Source organism: Furipterus horrens, unplaced genomic scaffold (genome assembly GCF_987537825.1).
Source record: "Furipterus horrens unplaced genomic scaffold, mFurHor1.1.pri manual_scaffold_1, whole genome shotgun sequence".
NCBI classification, from domain to species: Eukaryota; Metazoa; Chordata; class Mammalia; order Chiroptera; family Furipteridae; genus Furipterus; species Furipterus horrens.
In genome coordinates, this window is record NW_028327171.1 from 95600215 (window position 1) to 95627875 (window position 27661).

At 38.1% G+C, this 27661-nt stretch overlaps 1 protein-coding gene across 1 annotated transcript in view; it reads left to right on the top strand.

The window, feature by feature from the left end:
* The window catches only part of PHLDB2 (pleckstrin homology like domain family B member 2), a 246362-nt gene that overhangs the window by 207968 nt on the left and 10733 nt on the right, over positions 1–27661 (top strand). Inside the window, exons 15-19 of the mRNA XM_090276411.1 lie at positions 3401–3421; positions 5455–5490; positions 7241–7448; positions 25832–25922; positions 26864–27010. Coding sequence (XP_090132537.1) covers positions 3401–3421; positions 5455–5490; positions 7241–7448; positions 25832–25922; positions 26864–27010 — 503 coding nt within the window. The remainder of the gene's footprint in view (positions 1–3400; positions 3422–5454; positions 5491–7240; positions 7449–25831; positions 25923–26863; positions 27011–27661) is intronic.

Below are 27661 nucleotides of genomic sequence, written 5' to 3' on the forward strand. Positions count from 1 at the left end.
ATACAAACAACTATAAACCTACTTTTTCCCCCACACTGTCTGTATGTATATCGTTATAGTTGTACTAAGGTAACTTTTCCTATATATGCATATGACTGGTATGTTTTAAACATTGTACTTCATAAATTTAATAGTATTCCCAAGCCAGAAAGTTCTCCTGAGAATACTAACCTTTGTACTTGATAGAAAAAAAGAAAAGAGAGACCGCTGAGATTGTAAGTCACTCACCTGGTTTGTGGCTGACCCACTGTGTTGAACTGTGTGCTAAAGATCCATTGAGCTGACACAGTAAATAGAGAACTAGTGGCAGGACAGAAATCTCTTTGGACTTTTAATATGGTTTGAGCCTTTATTTTATGTGGTTGTTAGGTTTCAGGTAGGTTTTGATTCTCAGCATATTTTATTTCTTTATAAAAATGCATTGCATGCATTTATAATGAGGTTCTCAAACAGTCTTTGTGGGGCTAAAAGAAACTACTGCAATGCAATTCCAACTGTGAGATTCTTGCTGAAAAGAGATTTATTGTGTTAACATAGTCATTTAGGTCAACAACTTGTATTGACCCTCGCTTTTGAACAGGCGTGGTACTAGAGACCAAGAATGCAAATGAATGACATGACCCTTTCCCTTGAAATGCTTATAGTTTAGTGAGGGAGAAAGACACATAACAGATAAGTTTAATAAAATGTGGTAAATGCAGTGATAGAGATATGCTAGGATGTAAATGCAGAAGCTGATAAGAGTGGTGGACATTTGGCCCCTAAATGTGTTCATGCACAAGGGGGATTGAAGCCCTTCCCTCCAAGGAGGCTGGGATTCAATTCTGATTGCTCAGCCTCTCTGTCAATGGTATCAGGATAATCACTGATTTTCTATCAGAAAAAAACAAGCCTAAAACATAAATAAATTTTGGTGTGTGTGTGTGTATGTGTGTAATATGTGTTTTATGTGTGTAACTTCTGTGTACATATACATATACATTACTTGAATGAGGTTTTTAATGATTACTAGAAGTGATTTAAGAGTTAACAGAGGCAAAAAATAGTTAATAGAGGCTTTAGTAGTCATAAGAGAGGTTTGTAATATGACAGGTTTATGTTAACATTTAAATCAAATACATTTGATTGAACTTCTCATTTATTTTCTTTATCATAGTTTCTAAATAAGTTAAAATTGACCTTATGATTATAAATAATAAACATAAATGAGTGTATTTTGGCTCTTATTTATCACTGTTCACTTATGGGTCAAATCTATCTTTTATTGAAGCATTTTTCTGCAATATTTATAGACTTCTTTTTAAATGTATTTTTCCCACTGACTGAAGACATCAAAGATTGGACTGGCCCCAATACCATATTTTAAGTTGAAAATATTTTCTTAAAATAGAGTAAGAAAAACTAGGCCTTTATATTAAGTGGATAGATTTGTGAAAATCAAGAACTATAAACATTATTGTGTAAGATGACTTGTGAGAATACGGTGAAACTGAAGCAATGTTTGATCTCTATTTTTCTAATCTCTTTTCCTCTCAAACAATGGGAATCCCCATGCTAGACTCATACGTGGAAAACTGAACTGATTCTCTGAGGTCACATTAAGGATATGCCCTCTGCAAAACCTATTGTCTTTGATCATTTTGCTCTGGGTACTTCCCTGGTAGGCCTTCTGTATACCTAAGAAGGCTGCAGCACTAGTCTTTTCCTACTGCGGTTCTAAAGTGGTGCTCCTTAAAGAGTTTCTTGGGTGCTGATGAGACAGCTTCTGAGGAAGCAGAGAACTGTCATGTGTATGTTGATTCAGCTGGATGTGATGTTTCTTGGTGAGGCCAGCCTGCCTCCCTTGGCTCCCCAACCTAGAGGAGGAGGGGTTGGGGCTATGTTCTTAGAGCCACAGCAGACCAAAAAATTGGCCCATATTGGTGGCCTACAATGACCAGAGGGTTGAATCACAATTTCATTTAGAATTGTTGCACTTGTTGGCATCATTAGAACAGCAAACACAAGTAAAATTCCATTTAAAAAAAATTGGATCTAGCACATTTTCATTAACTCTAATTTAATAATCTTACCATTTTTCTTGACTTGCACAATTAATATAAATGAACTATTTTTTTGCTGCTTATTCATAATGGATATGTCAAGGACCATGGTGTAAGTATAAGCTTTCCTTCTATCAGCATTGTTTTAATAGAACTGGCAATGTGAATCATGCAGACAAAGATCCCTGAGAGCAGAGTGTAAAGCAGAAAGCCCAGGAACCAAGTTCTTAAAATTGTAATGGTTATTGGCTTTTGTACAGCTTGTGAACTATTGCTTTGTAAGCTTTAGAATGAATGAAATCTTTGTCCTTTTGTCTTCTGTTTAATGCAGGAAGGTCCAAGAAAGGTATGACAACCTCCTTGTGTGGTATTTTTGTTTCCGGCAAATAGTGAAAGGTCATTGTCAAGTCATCTTTAAGAAATGATCAGCTTTAAAACTGCACAATGGCAGTTTTTAGTCTAATGATTATTCCTTTTACACAATGGAAAAAATTGTTGTACATTTGCTGGGTGCAGCTGCTATTCATTCACAGGCAGCTGCATGACCCTCTTTGTGTTTTTTTTGTTGTTGTTTTTTTATTTTTATTTTTTATGACAAGGTCAGAGCATGCAGGAAACATGAATGCTTGGGAAGCACTGTTTTGTAAGACGCAGAATCTAGATAAAGAAGAGTGGGCCTTGGGTTGTATATAGGCTAAGTGTAATATGTGAGATTACTCCTTTATAGAGGCCAGGAACAAATAAAGCAGGCTATGTAGGAGGGTGGAAGGAATTTAAAAGCTCCTACTTAATCATTCTATTTGAGACTATTTATATGAAACACTTGATGAAGAGTGAATAACAGTTTAAATGACTGGCCTGAATAAATAAGGTGCGATTACTGTGGGTTGCTAGTAAGAGATGTATAAAATTTGATAGACGCTGCTTCAAATAATGAATGGTATTTTACAAACCTTAGCTCTTAAAAACAATTTGTTACTGTCTGCATGGAAAAAAAGAAGTTTTATAGATATAGTATTGCTTTTATTCTCCCTGTTTTCTGGTTGACCAAAGTGTGTGGAAGATATTTTTCCCTTAAATCTTTTTTGACTGTGTGCATGTATCATAAGCTTATTATTTTTTAACTTCTTGAATTCTTCTCTATAAACTCAGATTTAATCTAAAAATGTCAACATCTCGCCTTGCCAATCTGGTATTGTTATTAACCCCATCAATGATTGCATGTTGGAAGTGTTGTATATTTTTTCCTGTCCCCGTGGGCATCCTTTTTGATCTTATATCTTTTTCCCTTTCTCTGTCATTCTCTTCTCTTCTGACTTGTCCTGTCCCCTCATCTTCCGGCTGTGGAATATGGTTAGGAAGAATGAATCTCTCAGCAGGTGAGCTATGAAAGGCTGAATTGCCAGAAAGACTGATTGATTTTGTCCTCTTAAACCCAGCTTATAATTTTAAATCATTTCATTTTTTATATTAAGGCCTAGATAGTAGTTTAAAGTACATACCACACATTTGGAAGATAAATATCTCACAACGGTCAGCTCACACAGGACTTCTCAGGTCCAATTAAGCCAGAAGTCACGGAGACTGGCATTAAAAATAATAATAGTAAATGGACCTGGCATGTGAAAAATATTGGCTCTTCTTGGGCAGTGAAGAGAGTTGAGTTTGTTTAGGTTCCTTGTATGTACTATGCTTAGCAACTAGCCTCAGATATTACCAGGACTCTCTGTATAAACCTTGTAAAATACCCTTTCAAATAGCTATTTCTGTCTGGATAGGAAGGATTTGAAACATTTACAAGGCCCTTTTTATTGTACGTTTTAGTTGCTGTCCACTGCTGAATGTTATTCTTGCTGCATAACTTAAAAGCAAAACAAGCAGTCTCAGGGGCCGGGAAAGTCTCATTTTTCCCAATCCACTTACTTTGTCCCACCCTGAACAGTAAATGCATTCCACTTCTTTATTTAGCCACTAATTTGGTTGCCATTTATAGATAAGAAAATGAATTCATTGAGTGACTTATTTCATGACATCCATATGCTAAATAAATGGAGATTCTGTGGTGAACAGCATAGGTGTGCCCCCCTTGATAAAGCACACCTGCTCTGTGCTACTTCCCTGCACCAGCGCTTCTCCTTGGGCCTCCTACCAGGTACCCTCCTTCTCCTGCTCTCCTATGATGTTTCCTCTATCAAAAGTACCTATACTTCCAAATGGCCCAGCCAGAGGCTGAATCCCAAAACCAGCTTTTTGGAATCACACTGGTACAGTTCCAGAGGAGAGCTCCATGCTCTTATTTGTTTTTCTGGAATTGTTCAGGATGGAGGAGGCTAAGCCAGTTGAGTTCATCGTGATCAGTAAAGCATTGCCAATTGGGAGAAATGAGAAGCTTCATAAGGTAGAACATGCCATTCACATTGGATCCACAGGAAACAGAAGTCCTGCATTGTGTGCATTGTGAAATATTTGCGTATTAGCAGCAGGCTTGCTCATTTAAGTTGCCATAAAGATGTAAGGCTCATTTTACCACCAGAATGAAGGAAGAGTCTCTGATACACAGAACCAAACCTCAACAAATAGTGATGTGATGTGGGGAATTCATGCGCACAATCCTTAGCATAGTACCCCTCATCACACAGCTTTTCCTCATGCCTGCATCTGAAAATTTTGAGTCATTGTAATTTACTGTCTACCTCACCTGAAGGTGGTAAGTTCATTTTCTTATTCTATGGTACTTTAGGGGGTGAGGGTGGGGAAGAAATCCTGGAAGATCTGACGAGCAGGGCACACATTGTTTTAAGAAGAAATATACTAAGCCCTGGCTGCTGTGGCTCAGTGTATTGAGCGTCGGCCTGCGAGCCAAGTGTCGCTGGTTCGATTCCCAGTCAGGGCACACGACTAGGTGGACATCAGGTCCCCAGTTGGGGGCGCGAGTGAGAGACAACCACACAGTGGTGTTTCTCTCCCCCTCTCCTTTCCCCTCTCTCTAAAAATAAATAAATAAATAAACAAACAAATAAATAAATAAATAAACAAATAAATTATTTTTTAAAAAAGAAGAAATATACTTATCTTCTTTCCTGCTTTTCTAAGAAAGCAAAGGGATTGACTTTTCCTCATTATGAAAAACTGAAGGCGAAGGGGGGTAGTGACATGGCACACGTCGTTGCCAAGGACCTGATTCCTGTATGTTTTTAATTACATAGTTGTCTTTTAGGGATTTGTTTTTCATACTAAAACAAAGAAACATCATCCATGTAGTTGGTGTCAATGTGGAAGTTTTCTTTGCCAACAAACATCTTTTGAAAGCATAAGGCAAGAAACCATGTATGATCTTTTCAAATAATTTCTGGTGTTTTTTGTTTTTTGTCCCCCTCCTTTTCATAATGAATAATTGAAAACAATTTAAAAGGAGCAATTAGTAATTCCAAAAGTTCAAATATCAAAGGTAAATAACTGAGTAATGAATTATTTTGCCTTTGTTTTTTTAATAAAGGCACACACCCCATGCTTATGACTGTACTGACTTCCTTTAATGCTTTATGCATTAATCGCTGCAGTTAATGATAATCTGCTTAAAGTCTCTTGGTGTGCATCTTCCCTTAGCTAAGTGAAACGTAGCTTTTACATGTATACGGGTGTGTATTGGCATTTATAATTACACTTCATATTAAGGAAACTTATTTTCCCAAAAGATGCCTTAATCTGAACTAACATTTTCACTTAGATACCTAAAACTGCTTCAAATACTAATGCGTGAAAACTCATAGAACTAAGATCACTTTACAGTAAGTAACTTTTGGTGTATGATAATTTGCACAGTGGATGTGGCTTCTGGTTTTAACTGGAAATGTTTAATCCATAGCAGAGGAAGCTGTCTGGAATTTCTGGCCTTCTCTTGTCCTCTTGCCTGCTTTTTGGACATTTCATTATCAATCAAAAGCCTCATTGACAGATGGGCAAAGCACAAGAAAAGAGGCAAAATTCAAATGGCCCAGTTGTAAACTCTTAATTGGTCTGACAGTCAGTTTATTCAGGGAGAAAGAGATGATGCAAACTACAGTACTGGCTAGAGCAACACCTTTTTAATGTATTGAAAAATTTATCAGTATGCCCCCTGCTTCCCAAGTGTATGAAACACGGAGAACTGAAAGGAAAGAATAGCCCAAAATCAGCTAGCTACCAGAGAGAAAGCCATAGCAATCATGCAAAGTAAAGCCAATGCCCTAATGTGCAGCTGACCAAGTAAGTACCAGGGTAAGAAAAACACCTCTTAGTAATGGCACTTCTGCTGCCATTGTATTTTAATAGTTCCTACATTGTCATACAGTTGATATCATCAACTAGCAGGACGCTGACTGTCCAGGTGTAAGAAGAGACATCTCTATATAGCAGGTCCTCAAATTAATGTCATTTTATTATAACATTGATGAGAGGGGTAGAAACTTAACTCACTTATATCAATTGGCCTATGGTAAAACTGGTTTTCTTATGGTCATTTCACCACAGTTCCAAGAACCGGTTGATGATGTTAGGACTTACTGGATATATAACAATTAGGAATACAGTCATTTAAAGAATTATTGACTCTGAATGTTTTAAAGAAGTAATTGGCAGAAAAGGGAAATTGGAAAAAAAAAAAGAATGAGAAAAATGTGCAGCTTGGTTCTTAACTAGATTAAAAGATTTAGTGATGATGAATGAGTGACAAGTTCCTCAGATCCTGTCTCTAGATGATCCACCTGCTCCTTTATGATCTAATCCAGTGTCTCTTGAACATGAATATCATTAGGGAGGCAGTGGCCCGAAGACCCTGGTATTGCTCATCACTGGGAGCCATTTTGCCCTGACTTGAACCCAGCTATTTTTGGAGGATTCAGGACCTTTACCTGTATTTCTGTTTGGTTTTCTTTTGTTTCTTTGTGTGCCAATGTATTATTCTCAGTTGCACAGAGATGTTGGACTGGCATAGGAGAGTGTCAAGTGATCTGCTGGCAAAAAAAGATCACTCACAAGAGTACTTTGAAATTCTTGCTTGCACCAAGCATGATGCTCTTTCTTTGATCTTCTTGGCTTCAAAACAAATTAGACCAAGGGCCAAGTTTCATAGGCAGATGTTTTGGGTTGTTGGTTTGAGTCGTATAAGATCTAAGACTGAAAAATGAGGCATAGTAACATATTTATGGCTCTTTCCTTAGGATATAATCACCAACAGATGAGTGAAGGACAAAGGCAGAAATCTTCCGAATTTTACAACCGCACAGCATCTGAATCAAATGTCTACTTGAACAGTTTCCACTACCCAGATCATGGCTACAAGGACCAGGCCTTTGATACTTTGAGCCTAGACAGCTCTGATAGCATGGAGACCAGCATCTCTGCCTGCTCCCCTGACAATATTTCTAGGTAAGATTTATTGGTAGGTAAGGTTTCTGGTTTTGAGAAGTACCTACTGGTTTCAAACAGTAAAGACATCAATTTGGGTAATGTATAAGTATATGTACAAACCCACGTTTCTGTGACATAAAGAGTTTGTAATACAGAAGAAGGTTGGGTGTCATGGTAGCTTTAAGGTGATTTCTTTGTATCCTGTGTGACTTAGCCAGTCTGACATCATATAATTCATCTTTCTTCTTTATTACATTTGAGTGCACATGTATACTGTGCTTCAAAATTGTTTTGCTTCTTTCAGTTGACTCCAAGCTTTATAAGGACTGCTTTTGATTGAATGAGAAATCATTTCCTCCCTGGCTAGTGTGGCTCAGTTGGTTGGGCATTGTCCTGCATAGTGAAAGGTTGTGAGTTCAATTCCCGGTCAGGTCACAGGGCACATGTCTGGGTTTCAGGTTCAGTTCCTGAGAGGCAACTGATCAATATTTCTCTCTCACATCAATGTTTCTCTTCCTCTCTTTCTCCCTCCCATCACCTCTCTCTAAAAATAAATAAATAAAATTTAAAAAAAATATTTTTTTCATTTCCAACAACAGAGTAAGAACTTTGAAGTGGTTCTTACCCTTCTGTCTCATTAAAAGGGAGGCTTTAGCTGTTCTGTGTATTAAAATTTTTATAAGAATTTAACCATTCACATTTAAGTTCATACTTTGAGGCAAGCAAAGGTGTTTTATGGAATTATGGCTAAAGGCACATCCAAAACATGGATCTAATCACGGTACCCCCCTTCTCTTCAAAAGCTTTGATGATGCCCTACTACCTTTTGAATAAGGTCAGTCCCCAGAACAATGGCATTCTAGGTTCAGCCCAACTCCGCATTCATTGTCTCCTGATACATGTCACAGAGCTTCTTACTAATTGACAGCACGATGAATTCTGAGATTCCTGTGCCTTGGCCCTGGAATCGTGTAGTTTGTCCATTCATCATTTATAAGCACCTTCTTTCCACAAACACAGATGGATTGCTGTACGGTCAGCAGTGGGCTGGAGTTGGCTCACTGGCTGGCAAGTGCCAAATGTGTACTTCTCCTCCAGACTCTGTGATCAGCTGTGTCATGTCAGTAATTTGAGATTGGCTATGGTGAGAGTACATATTTCAAATAAATCAACAATTTTTATACATCAGGGTTTGTTTTCCTCCAGAGATAGGTTTACCAGCATACCACTGTCTGTAGTCAGTTCATGCTTTTATTTGTTTATTCACTCAACCTATACTTACTGAGGGCTGATCTTGTCTGGCATTGCAAAATATCTATTCTAGCCCCAATGCTCCACTCCCTTCTAAACCTGAAGAAGTTCTCCTCATCCTTCAAGCTCAAACTTAAGTTGGAAACTCATGGAAAGTCATGAAAATTTACTTTTTTCAGGGCTTTCTCTTCTGTGTTTCCATTGCACTAGATACCTTTTTTCTATTATATCGCTGATCCATTGCAGTATAACTTTTTTTTCTTCAGTAATTAATTGGTAAATTCCTCAATGCCAAGGAAGATGTCTAATCTTCTTTCAATTTCCAAGCCCAGTAGAGATATTGGCATATAGTAGGTGTTTGATAAGTGTTGGCTAAATAAATGCCTCAGGATGTAATAAAATGAACATGTTCTTAATTTTTTTATTTTTCTGTTTGAATTATTTAATTGGATGAGAACCATTTTGATTTAAATGCCCCAAAACAACCAGTATCCAATCAATGTCAGTTGGACACTTGTGTGTCTCAAAAGAAAATGTCTGATTGGATAATTGCCATCAAACTTTCCTGTGTTGGAAGGAAGCCTCAGGCTGGAAATAGGAATACTTGCAGTACTTAAAGCATATATCATACTTCTCTCAGCCCTGACCGTTATTCTGTGAGGTGGAGGAATTATTTCTTTTTTTTAATATGCTTTACTGCTTATGCTGTTACAGTTGTCTCAATTTCTTTTCCCTTTGCTCCCCTCCACCCAGTGACCCCCCTCTCTCCAGTTGTCCCCCCCCCTTAGTCAATGCCCATTGGTTGTGCATATAGTTCTTCTCAACCTCTTCCTGTCTATTCCACTCCTTCCTACTATGCTTCTTAATTCCTGTACCATCTCCCTCCCTTTCCCCCTTCCCCCTCCCAGGTGGCCTCCCCCCATATGTTCCCCATACCTATAATTCTTTTCCCATTCCCCTTGCCTACTTAGCTTGCCTTTGTTTCAATTCCCTAGCTTCTGTTGTTGGTTGTTGTGATACAGTTTTCATTTTAATGCTCATAGTTTTGATCCTCTTTCTCCTAAACAAGTCCCTTTAACATTTCATATAACAGTGGTTTGGTTCTGATGAACTCCTTCAGTTTTACTTTGTCCTGGAAGCACTTTTCTCTGCCCTTCTATTCTGAATGACAGCTCCACTGGATAGAGTGATCGTGGCTGTAGGTTTTTGCTTTTCATTACTTTGAATATTTCTTGCCAGTCCCTTCTTGCCTGCAGAGTCTCTTTTGAGGAATCAGCTGGGAGTCTTATTGGGACCCCTTTGTACATAATTCTCTTATTCTCTCTTGCTGTTTTTAAGATTCTCTCTTTATCCTTAATTTTTGACATTTTGATTATAATGTGTCTTGGTGTGGTTCTCCCTGGGTCCAGTTTTTTTGGAACTCTCTGTGCTTCCTAGACCTTAAGTCTATTTCCTTCCCCAAGTTAGGGAAGTTTTACTTCATTATTTTTTTCACATAATTTTTCAATTTCTAGTTCTTTTTCACCTTCTGGTGATCCTATGATTTGAATGTTGGCCCACTTATAGCTAGGTTTCTGAGCCTCTCCTCATTTTCCTCACTTTTTGTTTCCTCTTTCTGTACTGGTTGACTCTTCCTTCCGTATGTTCCAATTTGTTGATTTGATCCCTGGTTTTCTTAACCTCACCACTAGTTTCATATGTGTTTTTGTTCATTTCAGCAGGACTAGCCTTCATTCCTTCCCCATCTTGTTTAAGATCTGCTGTTAGGTCTGTAAGCATTCATATAACCAAAGCTCTGAATTGTGCCTCAGAAAGATTTCCTATCTGCTGAGCTGTTACATTAGATATTTGCCGTCTGGTCAGCTGCATCACCAGGATCTCTACCATGATCTGTGCCATCCTGACAGCTTTGTGTTTACCTTTGCTTACTGGATGGGGCTGTTACACCTCCTACGCTATAGGGGGCAGAGCCCTGTGCACTCGTCATTACCAGGCAACCCTTCTCACCACACTGTGGCATTTTGTGTGGGGCCAGGTGTCCTAGATGGATTCCTGCCGTTCACTCTCCACTGAGAGACTAGGAGCCTCCTCCTCCATCCCCAACCCCTCTGGCCCTCACAGTCTGAGGCAGTGGGGGTCTGCCTTCCCCAGCATTGGAATCGCGAGCTGATGGGTTTGGTCTGCAGCCAGGGGTGATCCCCAGGCGCTTCTCGCCTCCCCTTAAATATGGGTGTCTGTGCTTACCGCTGTCCCACCACTCTCGCCGCAGCTGCCGCTGCCAGCACAGCTTGATCTCTCTGCCCCAGCTTCACCCCTCCTACCCATCCAGACAAGCACTACTTCTTTATAACTTCATACGTTGGACTTCCATGTAGCTCTGTTTTCTGGAACTTCTGGTTATTTCTGGTTTTGCGGTAGTTGTATTCCTTCTTAGTTGTAGAGGGAGAAAAGGAGCGTGCAGTCTAGGCCTCCATCTTGGCCAGAAGTCCCCTGTTCCTTGAATATAGTGGGATGATAGATTTTTTAATATTTTGATAGGAAATTTCCATCATCTAAATATTTTTCTACAAAGGTTTCAATAACTCTCCCCCCACCTCACATAAAAGAATTAAAAAGAGTGACAGAGGCAAAAGGAAAGTAATATTAGCAAGTTATACTTAGCTTTTGAGTTAGTTTTAGTTAGTATTTATTTCTTAAAAGAATATGAAAGACCCAAATGTAACCAAACATATAGCCAGGAAATCTGGGAGGAGGGGAAGAAGAAAAGGATAGGTATTACATTCTGTGGTAAATACAGTACAGTGTATTTTAATTCTGTCACTAATGGGTGAAATATCAATCGTCGTCGGCAGCCGTCCGTCTCGAGAGACTATGGTGTAGCTTCTTAAGAGTCTATCTGCACCGCCGAGAATGGCTGTGCAGTCCGACTCGGGAGTGACACGGTATCTGTCTCCTCCCGTGTTGAATCGACATCTTGCGATGACGCTGGAGTGTCCTCTCCAGTAAAGCTGAAGCTACAGAGCCTGGGCAGGGTGATATGGAGGGTCTGCTGTTGCCCAAGCAGCAGACCCCCCCTCTCTTCGCAGCTGAAGGGTCCAAGGGAAAGACGGAGTCAATACAGCTTGGTTTCAGGTGCGCCGCAGGAGTTGCCGGTGTTGACTACAACGTCAAACCGCCTTAGGGACTCCGGCTCCGGATTTTCTGTCGGGGTTTACTCCCTTAGCCTTTCCCCTGAAGAGGTATGCCGCAAGGCAGCGGAGGTTTTTTGGAGTCAGAGTTTTCCTTCTCTGATGTGCCCTGACTGGAAGATCGAACCAGCGACACTTAGCTCGCAGGCCGACGCTCAATCCACTGAGCCAAACCAGCCAGGGTCAGACACTTGGGATAATTCTGTCTTATTCATATAGGTGAGGTTTTTATAAGATCCAAATGAAAGGACCAAGTAACTTCTACGATCCATGTTTAATATATACTAGGAAGGCAAAACAACAGATTCTTGACATTTTTAAGAAATTCTAGGGGGTGGCTATCACTTTTAACCTCAGTATTTTAAGCTTTAACATTCTGAAAGATGACTTTTTTGCAATGAAATACAACTGAAGGAAGAAACCCAGACATGTTACATCTTTGAGTGTTTGTTAAATAATTTTAGAGAAAAATAATATATAAATAATCTAATTTTAGTGTGCTTCCTTAAATAGTTTCGTTCTAAAAGATATAACCAAGAATGTTCTTGGACAGCTTATAACTTAAATTTGCAGAACGTAAGAGCTAATGCTAAGGTTTTTGTGTTCACTCCTTTGTTGCTATCTTATAATTCCTAGGCAATTACAGGCTAACAGCAGCCCATTAATATCAATTAGTCAAAATGATCCAACCTGCTGACCTAAAATGGCCTGCAACCTATTCAAGGCTGCAAAGGACACATTTCAAAAGATGTGTCACAATATTACAAATCAACAGATGTTAGTAAGCTCAGGATGGCTGTATTCCTTAACCAGGACATGGCATTGCCTTTATTTTTCCTCAGTTTTTGTGTGTGTGTGTGTGTGTGTATGTGTGTGTGTATGTGTGTGTGTGGTGTGTGTGTGGTGTGTGTGTGTGTTACAGAAGTGATGTTTGGGAATAGAGGATGTTTAAAAACAGGAATGAATAGTATGTGCTCTCACTCCACCAAGAACACCGAGTCCTGTCATGTCTATGCAGAAGGAGGTGTAAGCAGATTACTGGATATATCCTATATCCTATCAGCAGTTACTAGGAAAAACACAAAAGTAACCATGACAATTATATTACTACTTGTTACATGGAAATGACCAAAATTTAAGGAGGGAATTATATAATAATCATATTAAATAAAAATGATATGTTTGTTGCCATTATTATTTAATGTTAGAAGGGTTAGTATTTCACTTTACTCAATATTAAAAGCAGTATTTCACTTTTAAAAAAATGTAATATGACTGTTTTGGAGAAGACATTTGAGTGTGTGGAACAGTTGGGCATCAAACCATCTCTCGCCCTCCAGGTGCTCAGGTTGTGCATGCATACTGCTGAGGTTGTTGGGGCCATGCCAGCGGGCGCTGGGAGCTAACATTCTCAGAATGGAAGTCCTAGAACTTTGAGTAGTTATTCAGAAACGATTAGTATCCAATATAAACTGACCAATTTGATGTGGTATTTTTGTATAACAGGACACAAACAAGAGTCAGAAACTCAGCAACTATTATATAATGGTGAATGGGGGATAAAAGTTGGATGTTAAAATAGCAAATACAAAATGCAGCAGTTTAGTTTTCCAATGTAGTAATCTCAGAGGGACCTCCTACATTTCTCTGGCACTTTGTACTTAAGCGTTATTTTGAAAATATCAGACTATTCTCCCATCTTCCCTAATAATTGTGAATATGTTTTAACAATATTCCTATGGTGAACTCTTGATAACATGACCTTTTTAATTCCTTTTTATTTCTGAGCCATCTTTAATAAATAAAGATACTCTAAGGTTTTTCCTATCTTGATTTCTTTTTCTTCTTCTGTTTCTTGCTTCCCACCTCCTTTTCCCCTTCAAAACTAAGAAGTACATATGCATCTTACCAAATCATTGCTCCCCACACCCCACCTCTCATACCCAATGGTGGTAAACAAAAATGATGCATCAGTGAATACAGGGAATTATCTAAAAAGGGACCAGTTCAATTATATTTACCAAGCATTGGAAGTTCAGATTTGAACAATTAATCACAGTGACCAGCAAAACCTTAATTTATTTTTATTTTAATTTATTTTATTTTTATTTGCTCATTCAGTTGCTTTTTCTTAGAATGGTGTCCAAGGGTAGAAAATGAGAATGTTTCCACTGAACACTCTATGTTAAGAAAACAGCATTCTTAAGGGTGATCATTCCTGTGTGGTCACAGTCTTTTTCCACAGTTACTTCATACAGAACTTGTTAGGATGACCGGTGGGGAGGGCTGTAAAAGAATTCACAAAGAGATGAAAGTGTAAAGAGTAAAGATTCTATTCACTCTCCAAGAAAGGAGAGGGCTGTGGTGTGGGGAGATACACCAGCCTTGATGGGTGGGGGCTTTGAGCTTTTATTGAATAATAATTAGATTATAAAAGGGTGGGAGGATTGCTGTTGTGTGGCCTCTGGGCTGATGGAGCATTGTAAAGGGAGGCTGCGATTTGTTCCAATGTTATCTTCTGCCTGTGGCTGTGCATTAGTCACATTCTATTCTTGCTTTTCAGTCATTTCCAGGCCTGAGGACACAAGCTCAGAGGAGTAAAATGGCAGTCATGCTTACAAGGTTGTAGGCCTGCTTGGCAAATAGTCCCATGATACCAAAAGGCACTGGCTTTGTCCTTTCAGAACTGACCTGGTGATGCTGGTGTTACAGAACCCCTGGGCTGCTCCAGTTGAAAACGAACCCACGGGCTCTTTAGTTAGGGGCCCGATTGCCCGCCGCCAAAATTATAACTCTCAATACCAGAGTTTGGTGAAAAGAAAAAGAATTGTTTATTTAACAGTTATATAGATTTAGTTATTTGCAGATTTCTGTTGTTAAGTCTTATGCTCTTTAAAATACCCACAAACACATATCCTTGCCTCCCCCACTTCCAAACCAGGCTAGTTTTAGAAAAGTTAGAGAAACCGCTTCCCTACTTTCCAAACACAGTTCAGCTTTACCAGCAGCTGCCAATCACTCAGTTCTGATTGGGGAGGTCCTTTCTGTGCTGTGGTGCCCTCCAGCTCTCAATGCAGGACCGCCTGGATTCTCAGCCTCCTTGCAAACTGCCTTCTTCCTGCAAATCGCATGGATCTCCTCTCCTCAAAACCGCATGGCAAGAGCCTCTTAAAGCAGCCTGGAGACCCCTTCTCCGAGTCACATGGAGAAGGCCTCTTTACCAAGCCACGTGGAGGGAGCACACAAGAGAGCGAGAGAGCGAGAGCCCCAGACCGAGCGCGTGAGCGTGAGAGAGAGTCCGAGTCAGAGCGCCAGAGCGAGAGCCAGAGTGCCAGTGAGAGCCAGAGCCCGAACGAGAGCTTGAGAGAGTCTCAGAGCGAGAGTCTCAGAGAGAGAGCACGAGCGAGAGCCAGAGAGAGAGTCTCAGAGCAAGAGTCAGAGAGAGTCTGAGAGAGTCTAAAATGTCTGCAGCTGCTTATATATCCCTGACTGCGTCATCTGACGCAGTGGGCGTTGCAAACCGTTCTGACCATTCACAGACCCTTACGTAGGCTCTGTGTGCTTTCCATACCGTCCCCCGGTTCAAGACTCCTCCCATCTACCTGAGGCTTTGGATGCATTAAAGCCATTTTGCATAAAAAAAGACAGTAGCCACCAGCCTCAGGCATGTGGAAGCATTCTGAAAAGCTGCTTCCTTCTCCCCATCCCCCAGCTGCAAACTCTGGGGATTTTTGGACTCCCCTGTTTCTGTAACACTGGCAGTTGTGGATAATCAATCACCATAGTCAGAAATTACTAACAGCGTTTATTTAATTTTGCTGTCAGATCCTATGAAGGTCAAAAACTTGAAACCAAAGTAAAAGATGCCTGTTAAAGTTCTGGTATAAAAGGGAGAAAGAGAAAAGCTAGCGTATCTCCTCTGTACCACCATCTACCTTTAAAAAATTTCATGCTACCCTAAGATAAGCTTATACCCATTGTTATGTTGGAAAATAAATGATAAACATCAGATAAGTGGGATGATAGGAACTAACATTTGGAATGTGTATTATGACAGCATAGTATTAAAAAAAATTTATTGTATTTTTTCCATTACCATTTAGCTCCCTTATACTCCCCTCCTCATGAACATAGGGATGCTATGTTCTTCAAATTAGTGTTTTGGGTTTCTTTGGATATATTCCCAAACGTGGGATTGCTGGGTCAAAAAGACAGATCCATTTTTAATTTAATGAGGTATCTCCATACTGCTTTCCACAGTGGCTGCACCAGTCTGCATTCCCACCAACAGTTCAAGGATCCCCCTTTATCCACATCCTTGCCAGCACTTATTGTTTGTTGATTTATTGATGATAGTCATTCTGACAGGTATGAGGTGATATCTCACTGTGGTTTTAATTTGCATTTCTCTGATGATTAGTGATATTTAATGTTTTTTGATGTCTGTTGGCCATCTGTATGTCCTCTTTGGAGAAGTCTATTCAGGTCCTTTGCCCATTTTTTAATTGGGTTGTGTCTTTTTAGTGTTGAGTTTTGTAAATTCTTTATAAATTTTAGATATTAACCCCATGTCAGAGGTATTGGTGGATATGTTCTCTCATTCTGTGGGTTGTCTTTTTATTTTGTTGATGTTTTCCTTTGCTGTGAAAAAATGTTTTAGTTTAATGTAGTCCCTAGGGAGATATATCTGATAAAAATATGCTATGACCGATGTCTGAAATTTTGCTGCCTATGTTTTCTTCTAGGATTTTATGGTTTCAGGGCTAACTTTTAAGTCTTTAACCTATTTTGAACTTATTCTTGTGTGTGGTGTAAGAAGTGGTCTAGATTCATTTTTCTTCATGTATCTGTCCAATTTTCCCAACACCATGTATTGAATAGACTATCTTTAGCCCACTGTATGTGCTTGCTTCCTTTGTTGAATATTAATTGACTGTAAAGGTGTGGGGTTTATTTCTGGGCTCTCTATTCTGTTTCATTGATCTACGTGTCTGTTTTTATGCCAGTATCATGCTGTTTTGCTTACTATGGCTTATAGTATAGTTTGATATTAGGCAGCATGATTCCTCCAACTTTGTTCTTCTTTCTCAAGATTGCTGTTGCTATGAGGGACCTTTTGTGATTCCATATAAATTTTTGAAATATTTGTTCTAATTCTGTGAAATATGTTGTTGGAATTTTGATAGGAATAGCATTGACTATAGATTGCTTTGGGTAGTATGGACATTTTAATGATGTTAATTCTTCCTATCCATGAACAACACGGTATGTGCTTACACTTGTTTGTACCTTCTTCAATTTCTTTCTTGAGTATCTTATAATTTTCGGAGTACAGGTCTATTACATCCTTGGTTAGGTTTATTCCTAGGCATTCTATTGTTTTTGTAGCAGTGACAAATGGGATTGTTTTCTTAATTTGCATTTCAGTTAATTCATTATTGGCATCTAAAATGCAACTGAGTTCTGGTTATTAATATTGTATTCTCCTACTTTGCTGAATTCATTTATCAGTTCTAGTAGTTTCTTGGTGGAATCTTTGGGGTTCTGTATGTACAGTATCTTGTCATCTGCAAAAGACAGTTTTACTTCTTCCTTTCCAATTTGGATGACTTTTATTTCTTCCTCTTGTCTGATTGCTGTGTGTGGGACTTCCTGTAATATGTTGAACAAGAGTTGCGAAAGCGGACATCTATGTCTTGTTCCCAATCATAAGGGGAACACATGTAGTTTTTCCTGTTGAGAATGATGCTGGCAGTGGGTTTGTTATATATGGCCTTTACTATGTTTAGGTATGTTCCCTCTACTTCCAGTTTGCTGAGAGTGTATCATAAATGGGTGCTGGATTTTCTCAAATGCTTTTTCTTCATCTATTGATTTGATCATGTGGTTTTTATCCTTCATTTTGTTTATGTGATGAATCACATTTATTGATTTGTGAATGTTGTACCAACCTTGCATTCCTGGAATAAATCCCATTGATCATGGTGTATGATCTATTTGATGTATTGCTCTATTTGGTTTCCTAATTTTTTTTTTTTTTTTTGAGGATTTTAGCATCTATGCTCATCAAGGATATTAGCCTGTAATTTTCTTTTCTTGTTGTGTCTTAACCTGGTTTTGGAATTAGAATAATGCTAGTTTTATAAAATGAGCTTGGGAACTTTACCTCCTCTTGAATTTTTTGAAATAGTTTGAGGACAGGTGTTAGTTCTTCCCAGAATGTTTTGTAAAATTCACCTGTGAAGCCATCCTGTCCAGGGATTTTGTTTGTGGGAGTTTTTTTTATTATGGCTTCAATTTCATGAGGTGTAATCTGTCTATTCAGATTGTCTGAGTCTTCCTGATTTAGTTTTGGAAGATTGTATGCTTCTAGGAATTTATCCATTATGTACAGGTTGTCCAATTTGTTGGCATATATTTGTTCATAATATGTTCTTACAATCCTTTGTATTTCTTTGTTATCAATTGTTATTTCTCCTCCTTCATTTCTGATTTTCTTTCCTTGGGTCCTTTCTCTTTCTTTCTTGATGAGTCTGGTTAAAGGTTTGTCAATCTTGTTTATCTTCTCAGAGAATCAGCTCTTGGATTCATTGATCTTTTGTAATATTTTATGAGACTCTATTTTATTTATTTCTGCTCTGATCTTTATTATTTCCTTCCTCTGCTCACATTAGGCTTTGTTTGTTGTTCTTTTTCAAGTTCCATTTAAGTATAGAGTTAGGTTGTTTATTTGAGCTTTTCCTTGTTTTTTGAGATAGGCCTGTAATGCTATGAATTTCCATCTTAGATTGCTGTCCCTGTGTTCCACAGATTTTGGATTATTATGTTCTCATTTTCATTTGTTTCAGGGTATCTTTTGATTTCCTACTTGATCTCATTGTTGACCCATTCATTGTTTAATAACATGTTATTTAGCTTCCATGCCTTTGCATATTTTTGTTTTCTTCTTGTGATTGATTTCTAGTTTCAAAGCATTGTGGTCAGAGAAGATGCTTCGTATAATTTCAATCTTCTTGAATTTGATACTTGTTCTGTGTCCTAACATGTACTCTATCATAGAAAATGTTCCATGTGCACTTGAAAAGTATGCATATTCTGCTGATTTGGGGTGAAATGCTCTGAAGATAACAAATCCATTTGATCTAGTGTGTCATTTAAGGCTACTGTCTCCTTGTTGATTTTCTGTCTGGAAGATCTATCCATTGAAGTCAGTGGGGTGTTAAAATCCCCTACTATGACTGTATTTCTGTTTATCCTTCCTTTTATGTCCATCAAGATTTGCTTTGCATATTAAGGTGCTCCTGTGTTGGGTACATAAATGTTTATTAGCATTATATACTCTTGTTGGATTGTTCCTTTATCATCATGTAGTGTCCTTCTTTGTCTCTTACTATAGCCTTGGTGTTAAAGTCTATTTTGTCAGATATAACTATTGCTACCCCAGCTTTTCTTCCTTCCCATTTGCATGAAGTATCTCTTTTTATTCCTTTAGTTTTAGTCCGTGTGTATCTTTCAGTCTGAGATGGGTCTCTTGGAGACAGTATATATATGGATCTTGTTTTCTTATCTATTCAGTTACCCTATGTGTTCTTAGTGGAGCATTTATACCATTTACATTTAAGGTGATTATTGATAAATATGTATTTATTGCCATTTTATTTTAAAACCATTGTCTCATCTTCTTCCTCTTCTTCTTCAAGCAAGTTCTTCAACATTTGTTGCAATACTGGTTTGGTATTAACATACTCCTTTAGCTTTTTTCTTTTCTAGAAAGCTCTTTATTTCTCCTTCAATTTTAAATGATACACTTGCTGGATAAAGTAGCCTTGCTTGTAGGTCCTTGCTTTTCATCACCTTGAATATTTCACGCCAATCCCTTCTGGTTTGAAATGTTTCTGTTAAAAAACAGATGACAGTGTAATTGGAGGTAACTACATGCTTTTGTCTTATGGCTTTTGGATTCTCTCCTTGTATTTAAGCTTTGCCATTTTAATTATGATGTGTCTTGGTGTAGGCCTCTTTGAGTCAGTCCATCTTGTTTGGAATTCTCTATGCTTTCTGGACTTGTGCTTCTTTTTCTTTCACCATACTAAGAAGTTTTCACTCATTATCTCTTCAAATAGGTTCTCAATCCCTTGCTTACTCTCTTCTTTCAGTACTCTCATGATATGGATGTTGTTAACATTTCATTTTGTCCAAAAGGTTTCTTAAGCTCTCCTCATTCTTTTTTATTTTTGCAGCTCTGCTTGGGTGTTTTTTCCTACCTTGTCTTCCAAACCACTGATTCAGTCCTCTGCTTCATCTAATCTATTGCTTATTCCTTCCAGTGTATTATTTATTTCAGATATTACATTCTTTATTTCCGATTGGTCCATTTTTAATTGTTTCTATGACTTTTTTCATGCTGTTGAGTATCCTGATAATCATTATTCTGAACTCTATATCTGATCATTTGCTTGCCTCCCTTTCATTTAGTTCTTTTTCTGTAGGAGTCTCTTGTTCTTTCATTTGAGGCCTGTTTCTTTGTCTTCCCATTTTGGCTGCCTCTTTGTGTTTATTTCTATGTATTAGGTAGGACTGCAAAGATTCTGGGGCAGAGCTATGTCAGACACTGCCTGTAACTGGCCCTGAGCAACCTAGTTGGAGCTGTCAGTGACCCACAGCATGTGGCTCCCTCTACTGGGCTTAGGTGTGTGCAGAAATAACCAGACTGCACACTAAGGTCATCTTTTACCAGCACAAGGCCGAAGGGAGGGTTTGCTAATGTCTCAGAGCTCCCAGATATCCACCTTAGTTATTAAACTTAATCACCGAAATAACCTTCAGGTGTACTTCTTAGCATCTTGGCTTAAGCTCCACGGGGTAGGGCAAAATAATTCCTGCTGGTGGGACTATTGCTTCCACTCAGGCTGATGCCATTTGGAGAGGAGTGCTCTGCCTGAGAAAGATGGCTTCTGCAGTATAGGGAATGATTCAGAACAAGGATCCTGGTGGCTATTCCTTCAGTTTTCTATCTCCGCGAGCCCTGGATTCTCCTCACATGTGTGCCCTCCCTCTGCTAGAGCCCATGGCTCTGCAGACAGAATTTTGTGAGTTGGCACTTTGAGAGGTTCTCTGCATCTCCAGTCATCTCTTCCTGGTGGACAGAAACTCCTCTGTTTTTCATAGCTGGGTGTTATGTGGGTTCCTTTCCTGGCTGTGGTGCTATACACTGGGGAGCCCAGCTTGTCGCTTAAACCCCACACTTCTCAAAGGGAACCCCCCCAGCCACTGAAATATCTCTACAGCCCTCTTGGGCCTCCTCTAACTCCCTACTAGTCTCATTGTGGTGAAGTGGTTTCTTCTGTCTGTCCCTGGTTATAATGCTTCTCTCCAGCTAGTGTTCAGTTGGTTATTCAGAATGACTTCTCTACAATTTAGTTGTAATTTTGGTTTGGTCCTGAGGGGGGGTTAGTGCAGCTCCCACTTACTCCTCCCCATCTTTAATCCTAATGACAGCACGTTCTTAATGGGAACTCTATGGAGATAGATAGGAAGAAATAAAGGACTAAAAATGTTCTCTTTAAGAATTTAAAATAATTATGGACTAAAATATCCTGAAATTATACATATTTTAAAGGAGTAATTCCATGCTGAAATTCTAGTGACATAAACTTATTCTTATGGTTTATTATGTCACAAAAAGGCATTTGTAGAATTATACTGTAGAATTACTCAGAGTTGTGGGTACATTTGCCCTTCAGTTTTTTTTGAGACATCATTTTTTGAGTCTACCAGAAAGTTACTTGAGTCAGACAATATTTTTGCTTTTTCAGCATTATTATATACATTGTAAACAAACAAGAGTTAGGAAAGCAATTCTTGGGTCTTAAAAAACAATAACTAAGAGTCAGTTCTGCATAAAACCTCTGTTCTGCCACATTACTAGCTAGAATGTAGAGTTCTAACTACCACCTACAATGATACATTATTATTACTATTATCATTATTAACTTTCTAATCTTAACCCTGTACTCCTATTTTGAGGAAATGTTGAGGAAGTTGATCACTCATGAGAGCTCGAATAGCAGCAATGTGTGTGTGGAGGGAAAAAGAAGACTTTGCGATAGGACTGAAAACAATCTATGGTTGAACTAGTTTTTAAAAGATATTTTAACCAGAATTTTAAATGCTTCTAATGCCTTCATTTTAGGCAAAGGTTTATATTTTGCTTTCTACCCTGGATAGTGTTAACCAGAGAAGAAATTTAAGCTGCAGTAAATAAGAAAAAGCATTTATTGAACAAAAAGGTTTACAACTGGGGAAGCACAGGTTCAGGCAGCAACTTAAAAGTGCTCCAAAGAGAAAAAAGAAAGGCAGGATTTTTTAGAGGTGAAATTTACAAGTACGGTTCCCAGTTTAGTCTTCCTCACAAATAAAGGAATTTGGCTAAATTGCAGGGATTTAAGAGAGTCTAAAATTACGAGGAGGAAGTAAAGGCCATAGATGTCCATACAGCAATTGTTCCAGGATGTTTATGGGTTAGCCTTGAGGTGAGTTGAGCAACAGGTTAGCCACTTAAGAGCAGCTTTGAGAACCGAGGCAGATGTACACAGGCCCCACTTCCTCAATAGCCTCCCCACTCTTTGTTTAAGTGACTCTCTTATCAAATGGTGGCAACCTAATATCATAGAGCAGCAAAAGTTTTGCTGAATAGGAAAGGCTTAAATGTGAGGGAAATATTAAAACTCAACAATAGCAAGAGTGTGGCTATGGACAACAAGTGTCTATGATAAAAATTAATTAATTTAAAAAAATAAAATAAGTACCTTTTAAAGTATGTTTATATATATATATGTGTGTGTGTGTGTGTGTGTGTGTATATATATATATATATTTTTACTTTAGGTGCCTAAAAGCAAAGAAGACATGAATGAAGTGGTCAATATTAACATGAACTTTCTATCAAGTGTTTTCAACAAATTCAGTTCATTTGGAGCAAAAATTAAGACATCTATGAGAACATTGCCAAATAAATAAATTGAATATAATTAGCAGAAAACTACTTAGAAATATTACAAAATAATAGAAAACATCCTGAAAAATTCTTTTTAAAATGAACAGAAATATTTAAAGTTGGGTAAATGTTTGAAAACTTAACCCTCTAGGATGTGCCCAAATTACAAATATATGTAAAACCATGGACTGAAAATATTTTATTCTAACCAAGTTATTTGCAACCAATTCATCTGGATAGGTTTCATGTGGCTTTGGAGTCATACTTAGGCCAGTGAATGGAAGCTGTAGGATTGATTTTGCCTCAACATAAAAATCAACATTCTAACAATGCTGCCCAAACAATAAAAGAGAGTGGACACACTGAATTTCATCTAACAAAGTTCAGGGCACAAACTAGATGAAAAAATGGGAATGTCGCAGAAAGAACTAAGGGACAAAAATAAGGGTTAGACTATGGGTGAGTGTTTTTTTTTAATTGATGAGTTCTTAAAACCTGAGACTTAGTGAAACTCAGATTATGCATTTCCAAATTAATTGTTCACATAAGACATATATATCTGATGGCACAAACAACACAATAAAACAGCAATCATTAACCGATATGCTACAAAAAATTTTTAAACATGCAATACCTATTTAGTCAGAGGCACTGACCTCTTTTCTCTTACATTGTCAAATAAAAAAAATGACAACAGCCAACACAACAATAGCTGTCTGTTCTGAATGAATCAAAATTATACCTATTTTTTTGTCAGATCGGCAAAAAATATATTTTTTTGGTGTGCCGCAGAGTTGTAATAATTAATTTATGTGTGCCATGAGATGAAACAGGTTGAAGATTGCTGCTATGGAATATGAACATAATTTTGTGCTATTATATGGCCTGAATGTTTGTCAGGCCTTTTCAGTTGAGTTGATGAAGTTTGTCCTTTTTCTGTTTATTACGTTGAGTGTTCTCAATGAAGGGGAACATTAACTTATGAAAAGAACAGAACTTACCCATTTGAAAAGAAATCGCCATGTTCTTCTCTTTCTCAGGAGAAAATGCCTGGGTAAAAATTGGCCTAAGGTAACCCCGTAATGTACACCCTAATTATTAAATTTCTAAGACTCCAACATTCCTAAAGCCTCTCCTTGATAAATGCATTTTGTACTGGGGATGGCAGTACTGATTGTTCTCTTTTAAAGACATAAATTTTTTTTTTAGATCAGTTTTAGGTTCACAGCAAATTTGAGAGGACCGTACAGATTTCCCATTTACCCCTTACCTGACACATGCATAGTCCTCGCCCATTATCAGCATCCCCCACCAGAGTGGTGCATTTGTTAACAATGAATCTACATTGGCACATCATTAATCACCCAAACTCCGTAGTTTTCATTAAGGTTCACTCTTAATGTTGTACATTCTATGGATTTAGGCAAATGTATAATTACATGTATTCATCATTATAATATCATACAGAGTATTTTCACTGCCCTAAAAATCTGCTGTCCCCACCCCCTTCAAATCCCTGGCAACCACTTATCTTTTCATTGTCTCTAGACTTTTGCCTTTTCCAGATTATAATATAGTTAAGTCATACAGTATTTACTCTTTCCATATTAGCTTTTTTCACTTAGTAATGTTTTTAATGTTCTCCCATGTCTTTTCATGGCTTGCTAGCTAGTTGTTTTTAGTACTGAATAAGAGTCCATCATCTGGATGAACCACAGTTTATTTATTCATTTACTTACTGATGGACATCGTAGTTGCTTCCAAATTTTGACAAATATGTATAAAGCTTCTAAAAACATCTGTGTTCACATATTGAATTTAAAATAAACTGCATGTCCTGTGTTACTGTGGTCATTTATCTCTTCAAAACAACCTAGATTTGAGATGATCCAAAATGTGTTTTTGGAAGGCCATATTAATAATTATCTTATGCATTTTATATGAATTTATTTTCATATGAATGTCTTACAAACACAGGTTCCTCCTGTGTGTCAGGTTCTATGCTATGGGGAATAGAGATATGAAAGCCTTTCCTCAAGAGAGTCTAGAAAATAAGACAGATATGTAAATGATTATACAAGTGTACACGCATAACAGACAACTTTGGTTCTCCATGGCTGGAACATCAGAGTAAATAAGTTTGGCCTAGGTTACGATCTCTTTTCCAAACTAGTGAATACAATGTAAGCAAGTGAAAAATATAAATTTTTGTTTAAAGTTAAAGATTTCCAAGTTCTTCTCTTTCCCATTTAGTTACCCCAACTGTTCTTGCAGTGTTCACATCCTATTTTGTTTTTCCTTCACTTGTTTGTGTGATGTCTTTCTCAAGTTGCATTTCTTTCGAAGCTCTTGGATCCCTTTATGAAGTTTACTCATTGGTATCGGAGGGTGCACATTTATTGACAAAACTGCCCACTACTAATTTTACCTATAAGAGAAGTCATTTTTAAATTGGCATCATCATTTAAGCAATAAAATGTCCACATATATGAAGGCACAACAAAAAAGCAGGAATTAGAAGGACACATTCCCAAACCAAATAAAGTGACTTCAAACCTTAGGTGTCATCTACCTAAAATTTTGGTGATAATTTACTGGTCTGTCATCTCTGAATAATTCAGCTAACAGGAGGGCCTCCCATAGGCCGTAGTTTTTAGACTTCACAGGAAACATTTTGAGAATACCCTTTGTAAAAATTGGTTCTGGTTTTATTTATGAGTAAAGCACTTTACTTTGGCATTATTTTGCTTGCCTCTATTTTGTCTCTTATACTGAGGTAAGTCAGTATCACCCACAGTTTTCAGAGTTGAATTGACTCGCCTTTTCAGACCAAGGACTCTCTTAGTCCTTTAAATTGTACTAGATTTTGTCACACACTTTTGTGGACCTGCATGCTTGTGCATGCTTGTGTTTGAAGAGACCTCAACCTGCAACAATATTCTTCAAGGCTTTTGTATTTTATTCAGTGCCAGCACATCAAATATTGCCAGGATAGAAGAAATGGAGAGACTTTTGAAGCAGGCTCATGCAGAGAAGACACGGCTACTTGAATCCAGGGTAGGTTTAATATCTTCATGCCAGAGGTCAGTGATGTGGTTCCAAATGCCCTGCACTTGACATCAGGAAGCTGTCCTCAGGCCTCACTAGGCAGTGTGATGGTGGAAGAGTCTTTCAACCTTTCTTGGCCTCATTTTCTTACCTGAAAGCTAAGGGTGTTTGATGATTTCTAAGACTCTACTGCACTACAGTTTTTCATAATTTAATTTATATATAGTGTTGACATAGACCGAAATGAATGCTTTGTATTATGTTTCCCTTTGATGGGCACTTTGTTTGCCTGCCAAGAAATGAGGATGAATGTCATGTCTTTATGCATTCTCTGTTCCTTGCCAGCTTGCATTAACTACGCTATTGTAGCATTAAAAATCCCTTTATTATTGTGACTGTATTTCAAGCCCAAATCTGGACTTCCTTAGGAATCCCCCAGAATGCCCCAGAATGCATCCTGCCCTAAGGGCACCTCCTTTCCTCTTCTGACTTCCCCATGTGCTTCCTCTACGACCTTCGCCAGGAAGCCACAGAGCAACAACAGGAATTGGAAGGACCCGTGCATGACCTTCAGTAGGAAGACAGCAATTGAAACAAAGGCTAAATCTCTCATGATTAGTGTCAGTTGACCATTTGTGAGGATTTTTATTTAAAATGGGAGAGTTGTGGTTATCAATGTGAAATGACTGAATGCAATCACAAGATGGAGTTCCACTTATACTGAATTGTTAATTAGAGTTAGGGGTTGTCTTCATCATAGAATGTTTTGAAGGCTATGTGAAGGGTGATTACGGATGTTTTAGCTGAGCTTATATACCGAGCTTATATATTGTAAGGGAATAGGTTATAAACCAAAATTTCTAGTGAGAATATCTTTTTTGATAATATAATTGGAATCTTTCAAATACAGCAAGTAAGTCTTAAAATTTATTCTGCTTACTGATATTTAGGAACGGGAAATGGAAGCCAAAAAACGAGCTCTGGAAGAAGAGAAACGACGCCGAGAACTCCTGGAAAAACGATTGCAGGAAGAAACTAGCCAGAGGCAGAAGTTAATTGAAAAGGAAGTGAAAATAAGGGAGAAACAAAGGGCACAGGTTTGTGGGTCAATCTGGATAGATAAGAGTATGTTGCCCCCTAGTGGCTTTTCTCTACAGGACGGAAATGCTGTGTCCGGATGCTTTCCACCAATTATTAACGGTTGTTGATCTGTGGTGACTGAGGGAAAGATATGAGTTAGTAGACAAAACAACAACACATTTATTTCAAATGACATTTTTCTATGCTTGTGCATGCATGCATGGAACATTTGATGGGAAAGTCACTTTTTCTTCTACCTGTTTTTTGGAATATATTTAAAAGGAGAATGTTTTCTTGAGTTGGTTTGAGAAATGCAGCTGGGTATACTACTGAAACAAAATACATCTAAACTAAAATTCTGGTTGATGAAGAGAAGAAGTTCAATTAAGGTGTCTTTTGGAAGCAAACACTCCAGAACAGGATAATTTTACCAGCCCTGGTTTTTTTTTTTTTTTTTTTTTTTTGTGGTGGTGTTAGTGTTTTGTTTTGTTTTTTTCTAACCACTGTATTGTCACATGTGTCCCCCTTGCTACACCAGTCCACACATGTGTGCACCAGATTACTGAACTCAAGCAAAACTTGGGAAAACCACCCATTTGGTTCAACTTCCTGTCTTGGTCATCAGAGAGTGTGAATTTCCGGTCTTGTCACTAGAGCTGCTTGCATAA